Source organism: Mytilus trossulus, chromosome 6 (genome assembly GCF_036588685.1).
Source record: "Mytilus trossulus isolate FHL-02 chromosome 6, PNRI_Mtr1.1.1.hap1, whole genome shotgun sequence".
Lineage (NCBI taxonomy): Eukaryota > Metazoa > Mollusca > Bivalvia > Mytilida > Mytilidae > Mytilus > Mytilus trossulus.
In genome coordinates, this window is record NC_086378.1 from 33583253 (window position 1) to 33606272 (window position 23020).

Below are 23020 nucleotides of genomic sequence, written 5' to 3' on the forward strand. Positions count from 1 at the left end.
CTTTTTCTTGAACTATTAGGTTGGGAAATTAAGATTGATAAACAGTCTAACATTCGCACAGGTTCCTTCAACTTGTTCCTTATTTCAAAATACTGCAGACTAAAAGAACACTTCTGAAACCACAGTCTAAATATACATGTAACTACGTGTACCTTATATCTATTTATTATTTCAAAATTGTGCAGACTAAAAGAACAATTATGATAAATCAATATATGCAATGTTATTAAAAACCCTTATGTAAGTGGTTTGCTATCAAACATATCACTAAGTACGAAGGAAGTATATACTATCGATTGTTACCTGATATGTTTTAACCATTGAATCCATTCCTTTCTCTTCAATCAGCCATGTTGTTACCTCTAACTTTCCATTTTCAGCTGCCAAATGTAAGGCTGTTTTACCTTCCTATAAGGACAACATATATATTCTTATGTCTGGGAACTCAAAAATGAAAACTTTCACCTTTAATTTTTCGGGTTTTTTTGTTTGTTATTTTCTCAAATCGAATGGATGCAAATATACACGGACAGTCGATTCGTAAAGCGTCCATTTGTTTTTCATTTGAGGAAATAAGAATAAGATTTTTATATCTTAAAACGACAAAATTAAAAACGAAAGTGTTGTTTTTCGTTTCTTCTTTGAAATTCTTACAATCAAAAAAGAAAAACGATTCGTTGCTCGTTTTTAATATCATAACAAGAATTACGACATTTGAAATGAATTTATTTTTCTCCGATTCTGATAATTTTTCAAGAAAACAGCGAAAACAAAACTGATGTTGTTTTCTTTTCATCACTACTAGCCTTCATTCGCATAGTATCATTCCTTGTATACTAAATGGGGTGTAGACAGAATAGACCACCGGAATAGGAATCAGTTGCAAGATACGTAGATAGATGAAACAAGGACTTTCAATTTTTCACCAATACTGAGAACTGAAATTGATAAATTCTAGAATTACCTTATAGTGTAAATAAGGGAGATAACTGTTGATAAGAAAACTAATAAAAATCATGCATCAGAGACTAAAATCAACTAAAACACATACCAGGGATTTAGTATTTTAACGTAATGAACATTTAAAGAAGACTAGACTTGTGCAATGCCAAAAATGAATGTGTCGACAGGATTATGATAGTTAGGAGTTTACTACTTTATATATAACAATTAACGTATGTATGTCTATATACATCCCGTTTGATATTTGAATACAAATTTAGCTATGTTTAAATTTGCTGATGAAAAAAATCGATATTTCCAATGTAATCTAATTACCATATTGGTGAAATAACCATTACTAATAAGTTTGTTTAATTCAAAAGGTTCGACACGGGTTTACACGGGTCACATTGTGATGTTTGCGCTTTAAGTACAATATTACCGTAAAATTTAGAATGTGAAATACCATTTTTAATAAGATTTCTGCAAATTTACTGATCAAATCTTTGTACATATGAAAGAATTAAGTAAAAGTTTTAAGTGACTTAATGATTTACCAGTGATGTATTGATAACGTTCGTTAACATCTTTGATAACACTACACATATACTGAACTAGTTGGGATATATAATCACCGTATAATGAAGCCAAAGTGACATAACCGTCTAAAAACAAAAACTAACAATTAGGAATAAAACATCGTCTCTTTTGTCGTAAATTTTAGTATAGAGTTTCCCTTTAGAAATTGAAATGTCTTAATCTAGAAAAGGACAACTGCAGCTGTTTACGTTAGATTTAATCAAAGTATTTTTTTGGGCAAATTTCGGTAGTATATTTAGAGAACTCTGGATTATTTAACGAAAAACATCTTCTAGATAACGGTAGGTATTGTTGAATGTATCAATCGAATGTAATAATGACATGTCTTTACTGATTTTGGTCGTAAACTGAGATTCGTAGCAATACAGGAATAAATCTACTATTAAAGGGGCACAGTTAGTGCCCATAGGCATATCAACTACCTGTCGAAACACTTTATCGCCGAAACGTACAAATATGTTATCTAGAAGAAAATTCAAAACTTCAATCACATCTTCACATTTCCAGTAAGTGGGTATATGATACTTTCCTTTTTCGAAAAGGCTTTAAACGAGTTGCAGTAAATAAATTTGCAATGAATTTTTCAAAAGACCTTATATCAAATATGAAAAGTTTTCTTGATTAGATTGTGCTTAGTGTAGTGTAGAGGGTATACAAATCACAACTGTCAACAGAAGGACCATTAAAAGCTTCTTTTTTTTTTTATCTTCAACACTACAAAAATAAATAATACCATTATTTTCATAAGCTTTATTTCAAAAGTTAATAACAAGTTTTGTGATAGTAGTAAGGGAGGTAGATAGAAGCACAGATAGATTAGTAGAAGAACACTTAATTGATGCGACTGTCATGCAAATCAGAGGTTAAGCCTATAAAACCCGGTTCAATTCACCCTTTTCTACACCTGAAAATGGTTGTACTAAGTTAGGAATATGACAGTTGTTATCCATTTGTTTGATGTGTTTGAGCTATTTATTTCACCATTTGATTAGGACTTATATCTAGAAATAGACTATAAGTGTCGGTGATAAACAAAAATTTACGAAATTAGAGATGATTTCAGCTTCCCAATTGTGACCGTTTCATTTTTAAACCAAGAGATCTGTCGTACAAGTAAGAGGATTAGCGGTAAAGAAACAGGTCAAATCCATCATTGTTTATATTTGAAAATGCCTGAACCAAGTCAGGAATATGACAGCTGCTGTCGTTTGATGGATTTTTTCATTGGATTTTGCCATTTGATTAGGAACTTTCCATTTTGAACTTTCCTCGGAGTTATGTTTTTTTGTGATTTTACTTTTTACTAGATGAGGAGATGATTCAGAAGCGGAATTTAATTTTTTTTTAGTGTATTTGCGGTAACCAGTACAAAGTAGAGACTTTGAAAGGTTTCGAAGAAGCTTTACGCTTTGCATTTGACTCTCATCATCATTTTCTACATTTGAAAATGCTTGAACCAAGTCAGGAATATGACAGTTGCTGTCCATTCGTTTCATGTGTTTATCATTTGATTTGACATTTGATTACGGACTTTCCATTTTGAACTTTCCTCGGAGTTATGTGTTTTTGTGATTTTACTTTTGACTAGATAAGGAGATGATTCAGAAGCGAAATTAAAATGTTTTTAATGTATTTGCGGTAACCAGTTCAAAGTAGGGACTTTCAAATGTTCTGAAGAAGCTTTAAGCTCTGTAGTGGCAAGGATTTGACTCTCTGTGGAGCGTTCGGACTTGAAAGTAGAAAAAGTGATTATTTCGTTTTGGAGAACTTCCGTGAAGTATATGTATCACACCACTACATTAACTACATTTATGTTTTTGGTCGCCATGTCTACTGGTACGAACACAAACGAGTTCCGTGAACTTGGAGTTTATTTTTTTTATTCTACAAATGGGAATATCATGGACCCTTTTATAAATTTCAGAACTGTTTTCAAAATGAGATATTCGAATATAAGCAATAAATGTTACTTAGTATACAATGCAAAATGTTACCTGAGATGTTTTTACCATGGGATTCATTCCTTTTTCACCTATCAGCCATTCTGTCATCTCCAACTTTCCACCTAAAGCTGCCAAATGTAAGGCTGTTTGACCTTCCTACAATGGTAAATGAAACATTGTGTTGCAGTGGATACCAGTAGTTAAATAAATCAGTGTTTTTGTACAATGTATTTTTTGTGTCTGTGTCTAAACTGATACTATTTTATGGTGTAGAGATTGATTGAAATATAATAAATCAGTGTGTATATACCTAGATTTACATGTTAGACTTACGATTACAGTTGGAAAAAAAAAACAAGAGGTCATCTCAAAATAGAAGGAAAACAAATAAAGATACATAGTAAAACCATAATCTTTTTTTAATTAAGTAAACAAGTCTTGTTACAGTGAATTTGTATAATCAGAGATTATGTAGAATCACTGAAATCATTAGAAATTATATATAATCCCTGAAAATGATCACCAGTGATTTTACATAATCACTGAAAGTTTTAATAATTATTTTACAAATTCCCTAATATGATTTCAGGAAATATGAATAATTTAATGATCCTTTGTTTAATAAAAAAATAATATAGACAAATGATATTTTTTTCTTTCATTAATTCCTTGCCAGATGAAATTATTTTGCTTTTAAACACAGAGATAAAGTTAAGGACTTCAAAATTAATAATACCAACATTTCCTTTATAGCAAAAGCTTTACATGTATTGTTTGTTTATTAAAAGCCAGCGTCAAATGAATATTCAGGTAACAAAAGAAGAAGTAGTGTTATTGCCAATGAGACAACTGTCAACCAGAGACCAAAATGACACAGAAATTAACATCTATAGGTCACTGTACGGCCTTCAACAATAAGCAATGCCCGTACCGCATAGTCAGCTATAAAAGGCCCCGAAATTACAAGGTAATATAATTTAAACGATAAAAATAACGGCCTTATTTATGCTATATTTTTAAATTCACAAAGCATCTTATTCGTGATACATGTACAGCAAATGGTGAAGAATATTATGGAACATCTGTTATGTGTGTTTTTGTTTTGTTTAAATGAACAAGACATTCAAACTGTGAGAACTTGGGCATCTAAATGTACGAAAAACAGGCAGAACTTAGGATTGATAAATAAAGGCAACAGTTGTATACCGCTGTTCAAAACTCATAAATCCATGGACAAAAAACAAAATCGGGGTAACAAACCAAAACAGAGGAAACGCATTAAATATAAGAGAACAACGACACAACACCGAAAAGCAACACACACAGAAACGGACCAAGCATCAGACAAAACACCACGAGAATAACAAATACAACATGAAAACCAAATACATGACTTTGGGATAGACAAGTACCGTGCCACGTCTTATCTCAATATCTCAAAAATAAGAGAAAATACAAACGACTCAACGTTAAAATGCAACACACACAGAAACGAACAATACTATAACAATGGCCATTTTCCTGACTTGGAACAGAACACTTTTAAAGGGGAATAAAAGTGGTGGGTTGAACCTGGTTTTATGGCATGCCAAACCTCGCACTTTAATGGCAAAGTTAAATATAACATTGAAATGACAACATAATATTACAGCACTACAATACAAATAAATAGGAGAACATATTAGACTGTGCATCTTGTAGGTCAATGAAGAACACCTATTCCTTGATTGTAAAATAAACAAAACAACTTTGAGATAATCAATTTGAAAATTATTTACATTCTCATTATTATGTCTCTAACCCAAGAACAAAAAAATAAAATAAATGCTTAACCTCTAAAACATGGATCATGTTTAAAATATCTTATGACAATACAAATATTATCAAATTTTGCTGTTATAAATATTTCTAATACTCATAAATATTTTATTCAATAAAGAAATAATGAATTGCCTAAATTTTATTTAGCATAAGTCCTAAAGACAATCTTAATCATATGTTAAACAATGTTGAATGCAGATCAGTCTATCTACTATAATAAACCATTTTGATTTTAGAAAATTAATTTGAGAAACACCTTGTCAATTGAAAAAGACAGGCATTGTAAATGTTTACAGTATATTTGAAAATGATATTCATTTATTCTTCACTACCACCAAAAAATAGACTTAGTATAAAAAATAACTTAAATTTAAAATGTATAATATCAAAACTAAAAGTCAGGAGACAATTAATTTTTAATTGAGCTGTTTGTTTAACTAGTTTTATTATATCATTTTATTTTTGAATTTCTTGTCATAATCACAATTATTAAATTTTGACAAACACATTACATGTATATTTCACCTGAGACACCTGTAAGTAATATAATTTTAACACTTACATGCATTCAAGATTTCCCGTTATCCTTGACTAGTTTTGGAGTAATACCTTGTGTATTAAAAAAGCAACAGGGGGTATGATGATGAACATATAGGGCCACCATGGTGAACATATTTTTAATGGCCACCATTAATAAGATAAAGTCACAGGTAGTACTGTATTGTGTTTCACAGTTTCATGTAGTGTGCCTAACATTTAAAAAAGATCGGGTTATCATTTTGACATATTGTGCTTATCATTTTACAATTTATGTTACTTTATAATGATGTTTTTGTGTGATTTTATAGAATAAATGATTTCAATTTTATTAATTTTCTTTATAAGTAAAACTATTTCTTCATTTCAGTTATTATGTAGAATCCCTGACGTTTTTTCTAGTGATTATACATGATCCCTGAACATTTCAGTGATTATGTTTAATCCCTAAACTTGCCAGTGATTCTACATAATCCCTGAACATTTCAGTGATTCTACATAATCACTGATTATATAAATTCACTGTAACATAAATACCTAGATTTACATGATAGACTTACTATTACAGTTGAAAAAAACAAGAGGTCATCTCAAAATAAAAAGAAAACAAATAAAGATACATAGTAAAACCACAATCTTTTTTTAATCAGGTAAACAAGTCTTTTTGACGACAGCGCATATGGTCACAACAGATGTTAATCGCTTAGAATCGTTTTGATGTCCGAGAAATCCGCATTCAACATAACGTATTGTTACGGCCAGAAATCACCTTTAAATTGTAGCCAACAAAAGACACAAGTCAATAATAAAATTTAATAATATTTATTATACAAAAGTTTACAAGAGGTATAGCACAAATATTACAGTAAACTTAACTGTCAAAATAGGAGTAAAATCTTCAAAATTATATGTATCCGGAATGTTTTCGGGAATCCAATCAGAATATTACGTCCACTACTAAGGTCACAATCTAGTATGCTATTGTTTGTAGAATAAAAATGTCAATCCAAATGCTGTGAATACTAATTTCGATGTCTATGCCTGAAAGTTTAACTTTACTGTCTTTGTATATATATAGTTGTCACGGAAATTTCTAGAACACTGTGGAATAAGGAGTGCCCTAGAAAACAAGAACGGAAGATTCTAGAAACTTGTAGTAATTTGAATAACGCATCTGATATTAGAATCATTCTGGGATCATTATGTAACTTAAATGGAAAGTTCCAATTATGCCATCAGTAACTATGGTTGTTCCATTGATTTTTAAATTGCACAGTTATACGATTATGTTGTAAACAACTTTCGGGCCACACATCACAAATTAGGCCAGCATAAATAAATAATTACAATATCATAACAGTATCTTGCCTTAGTTCGATAATATATGCCTCCGTCAATAGCACCTACCGCAAACGGATTTGTTTGCCACCCACCTTGTGCGTTCTGCTATTCAGCCAAAGAAGGCCAATGAATCAGACGGCTAAACAATTCGCCGTTTCAGAATCTAATGCATGCTGGGTAATATTTTCAAAAGCGTATACCAAAGCGTTTTGATTGGTTTAAATATTTATAAACAATGGATATTCAACCAATGACGTAACGTTATTTTACCTTTGGTGTACGAACAATGAAATTACCCATGATGCTCTAGATTTTGAAACGGCCAATTCTTCAACTATATGTATACATGTATTAATCTCATTTTTTATAGTTGAAAAGTTAACGTCAAATATTACAAAAAGCATATGATAAGACGGATACGATCGTAACCATAGCATGAAACAAGTATTCTATTTCCCGGAAAAAAGCGTATGGTTTTGACTGGTTCTCTGTCTGAAAGGAACATTAAAACCAGCTACAGTTTGAAGCAAAATTCTGAAGTTTTACCTGTAACTTTAAAGAAGGAATATCGGTTGATAGCGAAAGAAGTGAAAACATCTCTCCCATTCCAAAAGTGTACATCATTTCCTATAATTCTTTCTCTGATTTTAAAGATGATTGATCTGACGGTGGTCTAGCAAGGGCTATGAGTGTTAGAATGACCAGTAAAATTTACAACATCTGGTAGAGGCTGCATCGATCAAGGCAAGTAATGCTGCCATTGTAATAATTAAAAATAATCTGTGTTCTTCTTCCATAACGAATTGTGGAAATATGTGCTTATTATTATATTTGAAATATCGTATATGGAATAGTTTAATTTTCTATAATGTCTCTTTCAAATTGATTTGAAAATAAGTTTTTTTCAGAAAATCTTATTATTTTCCAAGATGGCGACCACATTGACAGCGTGGGGCGACATGGTAAAAATATAATTTGTAAGATTTTTACAATGAAAATCAAATAACTGTTGGATGCTCGAGTTTTCAGTCATTGTCTTACCTTAAAGCAGCATATAATCGAACATTGGTTCCTTTTGATCAAGCTTAAACATGCTGTTTTTCCATTCTCAATTTTATTTTTACAGAGTTTGTCTTTAGTGCCGTGTGGAGGCAGTAGAGTGCCTCCCCATGCTTCAGGTTTATGCTCTTATAATTACTAGATTATGGAGTGTGTGTCCGAGCGAGAACTGCTCTAGTTCATTACTTTAGGAATATTTATCAAAAAGTAGTATTTCAATATTCAGCCCCATTCTACTATTTAGTCGGGTAATTAATATTGGTAGCATTTTACATTTTTAGCCGAACAGATTTAGCAATTTTACATAACTGAAATTATTGTATGCTGGTTCATATTCTGGACGCCAGTCTTTGCTCCTTTATTATATAATTCACTAACAAAAAACAATTATGAAGCTTAGAAATGGAAAAATATTAAATACTTAACTTGTTCAAAGGGTATCTACACGTCTCAATCTTCATGATCGATTATCTAAAAATACTACCATCGCTAACATTTTGAACAATAAAAATCGTGGTTACCCTTCTACAATGTATCTATTAGTGTCATGCCAAAAAATGACTTACATGCCCCCGTCTTTCCACCAACAATACGGTAAGGTCCACGTTTAATGGTCGCACATTTTCTTTGAATTTTGAAACTGATATAACTTGAAAAACTAACAGTAGTATTAATTTACTCAAATGAAACAAACCGGGATGTGGTATTCAGTACGTAGGAGAAACTGGACGATATTTATATAAACGCACTCAAGAACATCTGTATCGTTTTAAAAGACCCAATGAATTCAAAAGTATCATTTACCAACACCTTAAGAAGCACACCCATTCTTTTAAATATTTAGCAGTTCAACCTTTAGAAGTAGTAAATAAGCAGCCTGGTGAATCTCATTCAAAGTTTGTACGATCACGGAAAATATTTGAATTAAATTGGATTAAAAAATTACAGATGGTCTACCCTCTCGGTCTTAATGATAATATCATGGGAATTTGTAATATATCTAGAACCGATTCTGTTAACATTTTGGATATAGTTTCTAAAACTGTTCGTAAAAACCGTTCTCACGGTCGTAGAACAAATCGCAATCAGGTAATTTCGGACCAATCATACCAATATTTCGAAAAACAACGGCAGACATTATCTGTTAACACAACTCTGTTCATTAACGGTTACAAGTTAAATAAAATTTTGGAGGATTGCAACACAATTTCATATAGCAGTCCTAAGTATGAAATTGTTCAAATTATTATGGCATATTGTTATTCTAAACTATTTCCCAAAATTGATTGCCCCGAAGATCATAAAAAACATTTTGTTAAAATAAAGTATGTCGATTAAGGTTTTGATTTTGTAAATATGGCCGGTATATTTAACGACCATTCTGTTAAAGAACAAATTCCTGGATATTTTGACAATACTGAGCTACCTCTTATTTGTTATATTTACAAGAAATCTACCCGGAAATTTGTGTTTAATTATAGTCAATTGTGTAAAGATGTTAATGCTAGTGAAAATACACCTACTTCATGTAATTGTAGTACCTCCGAATATATTTATGGACCCATTTCCCATGTTATAACTGGAGATCTTAACATTATTCAAGACCGAGAGTTAAAATCATTCCTCAGTAAAGGACCTAAATATCGTCACCCGTCAACTATTAATTGGAAAGAGTATCGTACTATCATCCACGACTCACCCATACTTACTGTATGAAATGGATAAAACGGGAAAAAGCTGACAAAAAATCTTTTGACTCTTTTTTTATTGAAGATAGTTGATATACGTATTCAACATTTTAAAGAACATTTTACTATTAACAATAACCACATTAAACCTATTTCTCGTATCAAACATAAACTAAAAGAACTAGCCAAGGAATTTGTTTTTGTCCCGGCCGATAAAGCTGCTTATAATATTATTATTGTTTGCGTAAATTTTACATTGAGGTTCTGAAAAAAGAAATCACCAATTCACCAACATTCCAACTGACTCCATTTTCAGAAAACGACATCTGTAACAAACATAAACTTTTAGCTACAGCTTTACAAGCAGAGCCAAATACAATGGAAGTTCCAACTATGTATTGGCTCCCGAAGCTACACAAAACACCATACAAATATAGATTCATTTCGTGTTCAAGCCATTGCTCCACTACTAAATTGTCTATTCTTCTTACCAGCACACTTGGTACAATTAAAAACCTGATAATAAATTGTTCAAATAATGCCTTCGGAAATAGTGGAATTAATTATTTTTGGAGTGTCAAGAACTCGTTGGAAGTACTTGATAAATTGTATGCTTATATTGATGATTTTGAATCTGTTCAAAATTTTGATTTTTCTATCCTATATACCACATTGCCTCACATTCTCATAAAGAAAAAAATTACACACCTAATCAAATGGGCATTTAAGAAGTCAGAGTGTGAATATATATGCTCAAACTCTTTTCGGTCATTTTTTAGTAGCAATAAACAAAAAAACTGTGTTAATTGGACATGCTTTGATACTATATATGCCCTTGAAATTTTACTAGAAAACATTTTTGTTCGCTTTAGGGATTTCGTATATCGTCAGATTATCGGAATTCCAATGGGGACTAACTGTGCACCACTTATTGCGGACCTGTTTTTGTATTGCTATGAGTTACAATTTATGACCCCCAAAAAAATGCAAAGACCAATCGAAACAACATCTGATAAACAAATTTAATAATACTTTTAGATATTTGGATGATATTTTGGCTCTCAATAATGACGACTTCAGTATGTATATTAAAGAAATTTATCCTGTTGAACTTACTTTAAACTAACAAAAAGGTTCCTGGTTCGATTCCCGTTTGGGATGAAAATTTCAGGAACTTAATTTTCGGCTCTCCCTTAACACCATTTGCGAGTATGGTTTTGAGGAAACGATGATAGTCCGTCGGAAGGGGACGATAAATGGCTGACCCGTGTTAAGAGATAGCCTTATCTCTTGCACGTTAAAGACACCCTTGTAGATTTCGAAAAAGAGTAGGCTAACGCCGCTACAAGGCAGAACTCGCACCCGCAAAGTGGAAAGGGATTAATATAAGTTGCAAAACTTGTTTCCCAATCCACTCTAAATAAATATGTTTAAACTAAACTACTTTAAACAAAGTTAATACTAACAATGACCACTGCCCTTTCCTCGATCTCGATATTTATATCACTAACGGAAAGCTGAATACTAAAATTTATGATAAAAGAGATGATTTTTCATTTCCTATCGTTAATCATCCATTTTTAGATGGTGACGTTCCCTTGTCACCATCTTACGGTGTTTATATATCTCAACTTGTACGATTCGTTCGTGTTTTTTCTAAATTTTATCATCGGTATAAGGACATCAATCGTAAATATAGCTCAACATGCAAACTTCTTATACGTTTAGGTATTTCACATCCAATTTTTTATGGAAATATTCTTTATAAAGCACAAAGGTGTCAGTATTCACCTCAGAAACTAGAAAAACCTTTGAATAGACTTATTAAGAAGGGATATAGTTACGATACTGTTGTCAGGTCATTAAAGATTGCATATTTTGGCGTTAATATTGATTCACTTATAGGGTCTTTGCATCGGAACTAAACACATTTATTCAAAAAAACAGTTGTTGGCATGACACGGGTTATGTTCTTCTCATATGTGTTAGGATATGAAGGATTGTGTCTGATGTACATATGATGAAATCATAATCTTTTAGTCAGTTTAATTGAAGTCTGGAGCTGGCATGTCAGTTAACTGCTAGAAGTCTGTTGTTATTAATGTATTATTGTCATTTTGTTTATTTGCTTTGGTTACATCTTCTGACATCAGACTCGGACTTCTCATGAACTGAATTTTAATGTATGTATTGTTATTCGTTTACTTTTCTACATTGGCTAGAGGTATAGGGAGAGGGTTGAGATCTCACAAACATGTTTAACATCGCCGCATTTTTGCGCCTGTCCCAAGTTAGGAGCCTCTGGCCTTTGTTAGTCTTGTATTATTTTAATTTTAGTTTCTTGTGTACAATTTGAAAATTAGTATGGCGTTCATTATCACTGAACTAGTATATATTTGTTAATGGGCCAGCTGAAGGACGCCTCCGGGTGCGGGAAAAAGTCATGTCAATAGGCAAAATGGTGGCGGAAAACAATAAAGGTAAGCATTGTAATCATTTGATTTTAACGTCACTAGATTTGCATATAAAAGTTTCTTCTCTAAATAATTGCAATATTTTAAATGACTAACACTATTTAAAAATATAGAAAGACGGCTCATAAACTATACTTCAACGTATAAAAGTTTGCTCAAAATCGTGTTTGTTTTGAAAACCAAACAAGCCATATTTCTCAGTCTTACAAAATGTCCCCTTATTCTACATTCAACGTTTCCTTACACATTTTCTTAGATTGTGTCATCTCAGTTCAGAATGCGAAGCTTTCACACTTTGTACTTTATGCTTATCAGATTGCTCATGGATTAAGCTTTAAAATGGAACCCCTTGTATTGGTATAGCCATTTAGTTAATTAATAATATTTCTAACTTTCTGAGACTTACAAAATGTCCCCTACGTCTTTTTTCGTATTTCAACGTAAATTTATCTTTTTTTTAACGTCACCTTTCTTATGCGTCAATTCGACGTATTTAATTTGCGATGTGTTTTAAATTAAAGATATTTTTGCAACTGTAGGTTCCATCATGAAATCAAAAGGTAAAATTGACAAAATGAAAATGTATAGAGAAAGGAAAAAACAACAAAAAAGTGAGAGAAATAAATTATACTACGAAATGAAACAAAATGAGAGAATTAAAGAATACAAAAATTCCATAGCTGCTGTAAAAAAGAGAAGACAAAGGGAAAACACAACTCACTTAAGCAAAAAGCTGAAGCTAGGATATTAAAAAACTTGCATAATGTCAGAAGGTTTAGGGAAAAAAGAAAAGGTGAAGAAAATCTTGAAATTATAGAAATTGAAGATGTAACGAATTTTACAAATAGAATGCAAAAATCCAGAGCAATGAAAAAACGTAAGAGAGCACTTCCTCAGACTCCTAGAAAAAAGGCTGAACATTTGATAAACCTTTTGACGGGGAAAAAATCTAAGCAGTCACCTACAATAGCAAAATTATGGCAAATGAACATTGTTAAATCCCCTGACGAAATTGAAAATGATGAAATAGCAAAACATGTCTTAGTTGATGTTAAAAAAGTCCTGACTCATACAAAAGCTCAAAGATCAAAAGATGATTTCGAGGTAGTTGATATGATCCGAAAAGGAAGTTTAGTTGCATTATATACAGACGATGAAGGAGAAGACTTTTATCTAATGAAGGCAGGATCATGTCAAGAAAAACTGCAAAGTTCGGAAACAGACGATTGGCAGGGTCAGTACCCAGAAGGAACTACCGTTATTTGTGGATTATATTACAGAAAAACAGGACCTTTATCGTACAGTTTAATTCAACGTAAAAATGTAATTGTGAGTGTCAAATCTGTCTTATATGTAACAAATGATATATTGACTCCGTAATTGATTTGTCCTTGGCCATTCACGAAGAAATAATTGGACTGGCAGAGCAAAGCAGTTTATAACAGACTATTCGGAATAAAATTGAACGAGTTATTTTGTCTTTGAATTGCTCCTATATTTTGTATATTTCTTAAAAAGTAAACAAACAAACATTAAAAAAAGACAAACTAAAGAAACAATTAACATAAACTGAAAGGGAAACAAACAAAACAAACATACAATCGAATTAAAAAAAACATCAAATTCAGTCTTTCAATGCCGTCGTTTTTTAACGTTTCATTTTCCATATAGAAAACGTCGTAATTCGACGTTACGTTTGGTGACACCAGTATCGTGCGTAACGTCTATATATTCCTATTGTGATCTTACTCTTCAATCGTTATACACAAGCCTACGTGTTGTCCAGACCTTTTATTGTCTCAAATTCAGGCTACATGTCATATACGTGTTTGTACTTAAATTATAGTACGGTAGGGCCGTGTATTGCCTGTCCTGCTTTTTTTATCTATTCTATGCAGAAAATTATATTTTTTCGGGCAATTTTCCCGTATTGCAATGTACATCCCCAGAATCCATCACTTGTTAGATTTGTGTTACATTTCAATTAATAAGCCCCTGAAATATATTGAATACAGTTATAAACCAGTCAGATTAGGTGTTCCGGTAAAGTAAGAATATTTTATGAGCTTTACCCTGCTTTATGAGTATGACTCTTCACAAAATATTTTTACTTAGTTTAATAGGGAGACTGACAATTTGCGAACTTAAAATGAAAGGTCCCTCTGAAGTTGAGCATGTTTTTTGTGGTTTATCCTGCTTTATTGGCTGTCCCAATCGAGCTATTGTTACTTCGTTTCACAGAAAAAAAATCAAACTTTAAAATGAAAATGCACACGAAATTACTCATTACTTTTTATTAAATTCAAAGTATTATAAATGTAACGCTGTGTGTTCACACTGAAAGTTTTATTCGGTTAGGCTTTGTCAAATACTAAAGGCGATTTGTCTGTGCCCTGACGAATCCCAGCTCTTAAGGGCATACGATACAGTTACAGGGAAGATAATGACGTTGCTAACGTAATTTGTTATTTTCGCGACGTCAAACGGTGACATATCGGGAAAAGATGCATTTTTCGACTGATTTTTATCATTCAAACTGATTTAATTTGAAAACGAGTTCATGGACCCCTATTTTTCAAAACTGCATCTGATTTCATTTTGCAGGGAGATTATGTGACCCAAATTTTATAAAACTGTAAATAGAGGATTTTTTTTAATTGTGATAAACATGCAGTAAAAAATTACGGTTTTTCCACAATTCATGAACATTTGATAAATATGAGTTATTTCTGAATAAAAAATTGCATATATTTTAAAGATATTTATAAAATACAGAAATTAACGATTATTTAACCAAAACAAATATGTTTTTATCTTATATAACAAAAAAGTTATGTCTTTCTTTCGAAAAAGACATTACGGCCACAAATCTGAATTTCGCGCAAATATACAAAATTTCGACCTCATTTTACTCAAAAAGTAGCAGATGAAGGTATATTTTTTATTACATATTTGATTTAATCAGGTAAAAAATAGCCTGTATGCAAATTTTCATGAACTTGTAAATACAGGATCAAAACTGTATCGTATGCCCTTAAGCACTTCTTTACATTCAATATTGACAACATTGTCACAGTCACTTATATATATGTAAAGCATAGCCAGACAACACAATCTGCTTACCGTCATTATTGACCTGTTCCATGTTTTAAGGCGTCGTAGTACAGAAAACGATCTCTCACAACTCCAAGACCCAACTGGCAAGGCGAACAGCAGCGATTGTACATGTTTTTTATCTGGGTAGAACTGCGTGTGTGTGATTGCTTGCTCTGGTTTACTTTTCTTCTTTTTTTTAATAAATAAGGCCGTTAGTTTTCTCGTTTGAATCGATTAACATTGTCTTATCGGGACCTTTTATAGCTGACTATGCGGTATGGGCGTTGCTCATTGTTGAAGGCCGTACGGTGACCTATAGTTGTTAATGTCTGTGTGATTTGGGTCTTTTGAGGACAGTACCTGTCTCATAGGCAATCATACCACATCTTCTTTTTTATATTTTAACCCAATCTCTCTAAAAGACGTAAAAGTTTTCCATCTGTTAACTTCGCCATGGAAGGTTAAACTAACAACGTTAACCAGTGCATAAAAGATAATGCATGATTTCAACCATTTTTTTTTCATTTCAGTTTGTATTTTTTTAATTTTTTTGTCAATCCACAATAGGCGGCAACTGCCTTCATGCCTCTATGTAATTTACCGCCCTGTTTGAAGCTTCGTGATATTTGTTCACTTTTAAATTAATACAAATGTTCACACACAGTCGATTGAGGTAGTTGTTAATGCATGTGGATCTTTTTAGTGCATCAGCATACATTCCGTCGAAAACAATTCCACAGAAACATAAAACATTGATTTTATTAAAGCATGTATTTGCATCTCTGCCCCCAGCGACATTTTTTGTCTGACAAAATCGTAACAATTTGCAATAATTGAATCGAAAATGGAAAATCGAGTACTTCCTGTTAAGTTCAGGCGTGACTATTTTGTTTTAAAAAGTATAAAGCCCAAATGTTAGGTACATCATTTCGCTTCAGATTTTATAAGTTTGATATATTAAGAATACAGGTTGATATTATAACATTATAAACTCATAGTTTAATAATTGAAAAGTATGGGTGATGTGAACTACCTTCCTAATTAGTTACAACAACAAATTTGTCGCGTTTGAATAACACATTTTTACCGAAAATCCCTGACTACAGATGAAACTAGTGGGTTTCAAAAGTGTGTAATTTCAAACAAAATTTCCATTTTTAATGTGAATTATGTAGGGTAATTCGTTTTCATCCTCTGCAAATAATACGTCTACCATTTTACGAAATACTTATTTAAAATAGTTTTTAATGTTTTAAAGGGGACAAACAGTACATCAAACTATGCGTAAAAACTAGAAAAAGTTTTTCTTTTTTAAAATACAACTGGCATATACGGATCATAATGATGATATACGGATAAACTCGTTAGTTTCAAGAGCTTAATTGACAGCGTGTTATCCCTTCAATGGCTTCCCTTTTTACGATTCAAAACATATGGTGGCGTAGTAGAGTTTTCCCGATTTGCTACCTTACCAACCGTAATACGAACTGGGAGCCGTCCTTGAACTTTTGAAAATTATCATATATGCCCTTAATGTCAACGCCTGTACATGTTTTATGAATCATCAGCAAAACTATTTGGAGGATATTTAGTATTTTTAGTGTACTACTTGATATAAATTTCATGTGAATATGTTCCCTATTCATAACAAACGATGTTGTGTGTACTCGATTATGTTTTCAACCATCCGTCATAAGTAACTATTGCACGAACATTTATAATTTAGATTTATTTCCCCTGACATTGTACAGGTAAAAAGAAGCTAAATATAAATCACATTCATTTTGTTTTAATTTAATGTTCGCCTGTTATATTGGTATAACAGTATAGAATGATTCGGTTGGCATTTTTCTGTGTAGGCTTTTAGAAAGCATGATAACATGGCGGACAGTGATCAGTAGAGAATTGGTAGTGAGAATGCATTTTCTAGTTCTGTGTTGAAATATGCCTAGAAAGGGAGTTCAACTCAGTTCAACAATTGTAAACAAAGGTGAGCTGTACACAGGTGACATAACGAATGTAAACAATCACACTTATCCTTCATTTGACAATCCAAGTTTAATGAACAATATGAACCAGCAACGTTTTCAAGATTTTTCATTTTTGGTTTTTCTCAAGATACTACGTAATGTACTCGCCTAGTCCAAACCCGATGTTTTAACTACAAAATCAACAGCTATGTTCTAATTTTAACTCCGGTATACTCTATCCTATGCAACAGGTAAACTGTCATCGCCAGTCATGCAATACCAATCCCAACAACGTCCATTCTGGGTTAGTAAGTTATTTAAGAGATTGGATATATTTGAAAATAAACTTAAGTTAAAAAATCGACGCAGCTTATTGGAAACGATTTTGATAAAGTTAAATCTTTAAGACTGAACATGATAAAGTATCGAAACATATAAAAAAGTAAGCGGGAAAAAATTCCGTAGACGAAATAAATGCGTTCGTCGACAACATGAAGAAGGAAAACAACAGACTTAAAGACGAATTGATTGATATCCAAATGAAGTCGATGCAAAATAACTTAATTTTTTATATTTAAGAAACTGAGAAGGAAATTTGATCTGAAATTATTGGCTGGTTTTGTGATAATAACATGAAAATAGACGGTGTTGATACGCACGTGGTTATTTCAGATGCTCACCGATTAGACAAAAAGATGAAAAAACACGTTAAATTTTAGTAAAGTTCTTAACATTTGAAAGTAGAGATTTGGTTAAGAAAAACTCAAAAAATATGAAAGGTTCGGAATTTGTCGTCTCGGAACAATTGTCTAAATAATTTTAGAAACGGAGAAAGAAAAAACGACCCATACTTAAGTTGTTGCGCAAGTTTAACGCGTATTTCGTTAAAGACCGCATATTTGTTGGTGGTAAAGAAGACAAGCGATAGCCTTTTAAAAAGTGCTATATTCGACTCTTAGCTGATGAACATGGAAAGAGCTCTCGCTTTGTAGATTAATTCATTTACTAGAATATCCACGTGCATCAATCAACAAATTTTACCACACACGTGAGGTCACACGTTACTCTACGGGATTGAAGGACATTTACTAGGTTTGGATTGTCCTAACCAATCAATAAATTTTGATTATTCACGTCTCGTAATATCTTCCAATCAGGTAGCAAGAAAAATTAATAAACATTGAAGGGTATGATAAAAATACTTGTCTTTTTTTAATTAAAATATTGGTACCATGAATGGAGGATTGTTAAGCTGTTTATGTAAACAACACTTATGTTAAGTTTTTTTTGGTTGAAAAAGAAATCAACCATGGTATTTTGCTTTTAGCATATGAGCACACATATTTCAATACAATTAAAGATGTCTTTGTTTGTTTTTCTTATATTTCACACGAGAATTATAGGTTAGACAATACTTGGTCATGTTTTATGAAGATTTAAGCCCAAGGCGAAGCCGAGGGCTTAAATTTTCATAAAACATGACCAAGTATTGTCTGACCAATTTAGAACATATTCACACTTTCGAGTGACCTTACAAAATAAGCCTTTCCCATTGTAATATTCAAACCTTAAAAAGAGTTCACATTTATAATGAACAAAAACATCGGTAATCATCATTTCAAAGGATGGAATGAAATGGCACTAACATAGTTTGTGAGCACCGAGAAGATAAATTGTTTTCTTCTGCTTCAGGTAAAATTCAATACTAATATATCTTGACATTTTTTTATTTTAAAAATCAACACAATGTGATATAAATACCCTTTTTGAAATTTGATTTTTCTTTATAAATATAAAATTCTGTATAAGCATTTAGATTCAGACCATTCAACGTTAAATGCTTACTTTTGTATTGATAACTTTATTTGTATTGTGTTTTTCCTTTAAAAAAAATCCTTTGCTTTATATATCAGCAGTCTGAAATTGTTTTCTTGAAAGAAAAAAATATATCCCTCAAAATGCCCGGTTTATAATAAATAAATATTATTTTACCTAGATCCTTACCTCCATTGTTTTTATTTATTCTATATATGTGTACCATTAGAACATTTATGAAAATTTGCACAATTCAATATAATTTGTTTTAATCTTTGCTCTTTCATCTTAAATCAGTAGGCTATTTTCCAAGGGAAAATGCCTCAGGTGATTGTACACTTCATTATTGCAGTTATTGAGAGTTCACTTTCATAATTAACTGACAATGAAAAGTCATTCATGTATAGCATTTCATAGTGCATGGAAAACCATGTATGAAAATTAGAGGGCGAAAAACTGACTTTTCATTGGACAAGAAGGGGTGAGTATGTTCTAAATCGAAATATTATAATATTTGTGATATCGATTTTCATGAGATTATTTAAAGTATTGTTTTAGATTATAGTGAAAAGGGCATTGTATTGATATGCGGAGATTTTAAAAGTCGCATTGGTGAAGTGAGTGACGTTTGGTGATATGATCAATTAGATCAATTTGTAACGAGTGTAAATCATTTTGAAAACCCCATTTTTTATGATCGATGCTCAATGGATAAAGTTGTTAACACCTTTGGACGTAAATTGTTACACAGGATTAACTGAAGCTAACGACAGACTCGGATCCGATACGAATAGTTAATTCACGTTTTGTAATAGTAAAGGGACGAGTCAACGATTATTTGCTTCTGTCTCCGAACAACTATGGTATCATTAGTGACTTTGAAGTTCTAGAAATTAATGAGTTCTCAGATCATATGCTTTTATTTTTTTAAATTAGCTGTTCCACTATATGCCAAAAGAGAACAAATACTACAACACACAATTACATTAAATGGGAAACAAATAAAAATGTTGAATAAGCACAAATGTTACAACCTCATAGAGAAAACAATTATTAACAGTTGTGAATAATATTACTTCAGATGTCGATATACACAACGGCGTAAGACTGATAACTCAAATTGTTTATGATAGCGCTTTCAAAGTGTTTGGACACTCAGTTTCTATCTATAAAAACATAGATCGTCAAAATCGTCCGAATTATGAATGTTTCGATGACAACTGCAAAAACACCCGAAACAGATTTCATGTCACGATAAACTTTTTTCTACGTCATCAAACGGATGCAAACAGGAGTAAATACGTGATTGCTAGAAATTATTATAATATAAATACAACTATAAGTAGATAAGAAAGGTCTGGCACTTTGCAGTATTGCAAAAATTAATCCGAAGAAATTTGGGTCAACCTTAATGCCAAAAAACATATCAAGTGTGTAGTGGTCAACGAATAAATGTTAATTTTTTTGAAAATATTCTTGGTATGAACCCACCCGAGCTATCTGATGCAGTGTTAGATCTTTTGAATAACAATGATTGTTGATGGTGTAAATATAGACTCATTAGATACAGACATTTTGGAAGACGAAATAATTAAAGCACTAAAGAGACTTAAATCTGGGAAAAGTGCAGGTGAGGACGAAATTGTAGGTGATATGTTTTCGTCATGTCCTATATTTTTCGCACCTATTTTTAAAACTTTGTTCAACTCGATCTTTGCTATCGGAATATATCCAGAAAATTGGACTGAATGTTAGTTATTCCTGTTCCTAAAAGTGGTGATCTCATCAATCCGATTAATTATAGACCTATAATATTAGTAAGCATCCTTTCGAAGTTGTACACTGACTGTCAAAATAAAATAAGTAAAGGCAGTATCGTGATCCGAGATTTCTGCTTCCACTAGTTTATATATATATATATATATCTTTTTCGTTTTTAGCAAATATTTTGTAATGGTTCCAGAATGATAAAGTGCTTGAAGTTTAAAAGATGAACGAGGAATTATTTCAACTTTAAAATCATCGCCAGTGCTTTCTGCCACGGATCAAACAATTATTACGTTCATCTGATTCAAACTTGCGTAGTTTTCGATCTTTCTAAAATGTGTTGTTGCAACAAAATATAAAAGCCGCTATGCGCTCAAGATGAACGACTGCAATCCAGAACTCATACAAACACCCAAAACTGATGGACAGCAGTCCGACAATTGTCTGTCATCCTTTAATTTCAGGTTAGAAGCTTCCTCACTCTTAAAGGGGGACCAATTCTGTTTACTTGAGTTATTTTGTAGCCTGAACGATGGTCAAATGCCGGCAGTTCTTCAAGTTCACAGCTATCGCATTTTACACCTTAATTAATGTTTAACTAATCCAACCTTTTATTTATTGCAGATACAAAAGTCGACTTCCCTACACTGGTAAATTTACTCAAACTTTCAGTCAATGTTTGTTGGTCACATTTAACGACTTTTGTCTTTTCTTTTGACTTGAGGGAGCAAGTTTCAACGGAAATGACGAATCGTATATGATGCGGCATATTTACTGAATCTATCCGTCAATTATTTATATTTTTACAATAAGACTTTTCTAACAAAGTATATTTCATGTTTTATAACAAAAAAACATTTATTCTAAACACAAAGTATGTACCATATTTTATTGCACATTATTTGAAAATATTTGTATAATATAGCGAAAAATGCAGTCATTTCATATCAGTTTGGAGCGAACCATTGACTGATACACAAAATGTGATAGAAGGGAAGTGATTAAGTTCCGTTTTGAAATTTCAATAGTTTACTCTATCCTACTTCAATTGATTTTGGGGGCTTTTTTCGAATTTAGGTTCAGAAATTTTGACACGTAAATAGTTTTATAAAATACTATACACTTAAAATATCATGGGATAGTTTGTATTACTACTATGAAGAAGAAAATAAAGTTTGTGTCAGAATTTGCAATCAAAATTATCTCAATTTTAAAAGGTCAAAACTTAACAAAAACAAAGCAAATTTTAAAGATTAGAAGAAAATACTGCATAGAATATTTTGACATATGAAAATAGCGTCAGAAAAAAAACCCATTACAATTAAATGTAAGCAAACATAGACAAATTTTCAATTCTAAAGGGGGGGTTAACACTCTCCAATACACTACTAGTCATTGAAACGATTTTTTAGAAAAATGTGACGATACGAAATTCTGACGACATGGCAAAACATAAGACATTTGTTTTTTGTCTTTTAAGTTTAGACCATTTTCAGTCGTGTGTTATTAGGGGAGATTAAACTCGCAATCTAGACGACTTTTTACACTTCTGTCACCGCACTTAATACTAGTACATCATTAGTGCATTTCAGTTCAGTCATGAAATACAATCATGATGATACCAAAGAAGTTAATCTTAAACTATGCACAAACATAATGAACAATCTAACCTTAGTTGTTTTAACCATTGGATCCATCCCTTTTTGTTTTATCAACCAGTTTGTTAACTCAATGTTTCCACTGAAAGCTGCCAAGTGTAATGTTGTTTCTCCGTCCTATAATGATAAATTAATTGTTATGTTTTAGAGATTTAAAGTTAAATAACTAAGTGTGTGTCTGGGAAATGTGATAACTTCGTGTATTCTACTGTTGCCTTTATTTACGTCCTTTCCGTAGTTTTCATAACTTCTGAAAAAATACATATCATTATACAAACATTCTAGCCAACACTAAATGTAAATATCAAG

The 23020-nt window shown here is 31.8% G+C and overlaps 1 protein-coding gene and 1 long non-coding RNA gene across 2 annotated transcripts; one reads left to right on the forward strand and one right to left on the reverse strand.

Moving 5' to 3' along the window:
- Positions 1-339: 339 nt before the first annotated feature.
- Positions 340-22832, reverse strand: LOC134721155 (uncharacterized). Its single transcript, XR_010107829.1, has 3 exons — positions 22724-22832; positions 3537-3641; positions 340-408 (listed from the first exon to the last, which is right to left on the reverse strand). It is a non-coding gene; the product is annotated as an uncharacterized LOC134721155 (long non-coding RNA).
- Positions 12368-13956, forward strand: LOC134723336 (uncharacterized). The gene is made up of 2 exons (XM_063586956.1): positions 12368-12411; positions 12945-13956. The coding sequence occupies exon 2, from the start codon at positions 13255-13257 to the stop codon at positions 13783-13785; it is 531 nt and encodes a 176-aa protein (XP_063443026.1). The 5' UTR covers positions 12368-12411; positions 12945-13254; the 3' UTR covers positions 13786-13956.
- Positions 22833-23020: the final 188 nt, after the last annotated feature.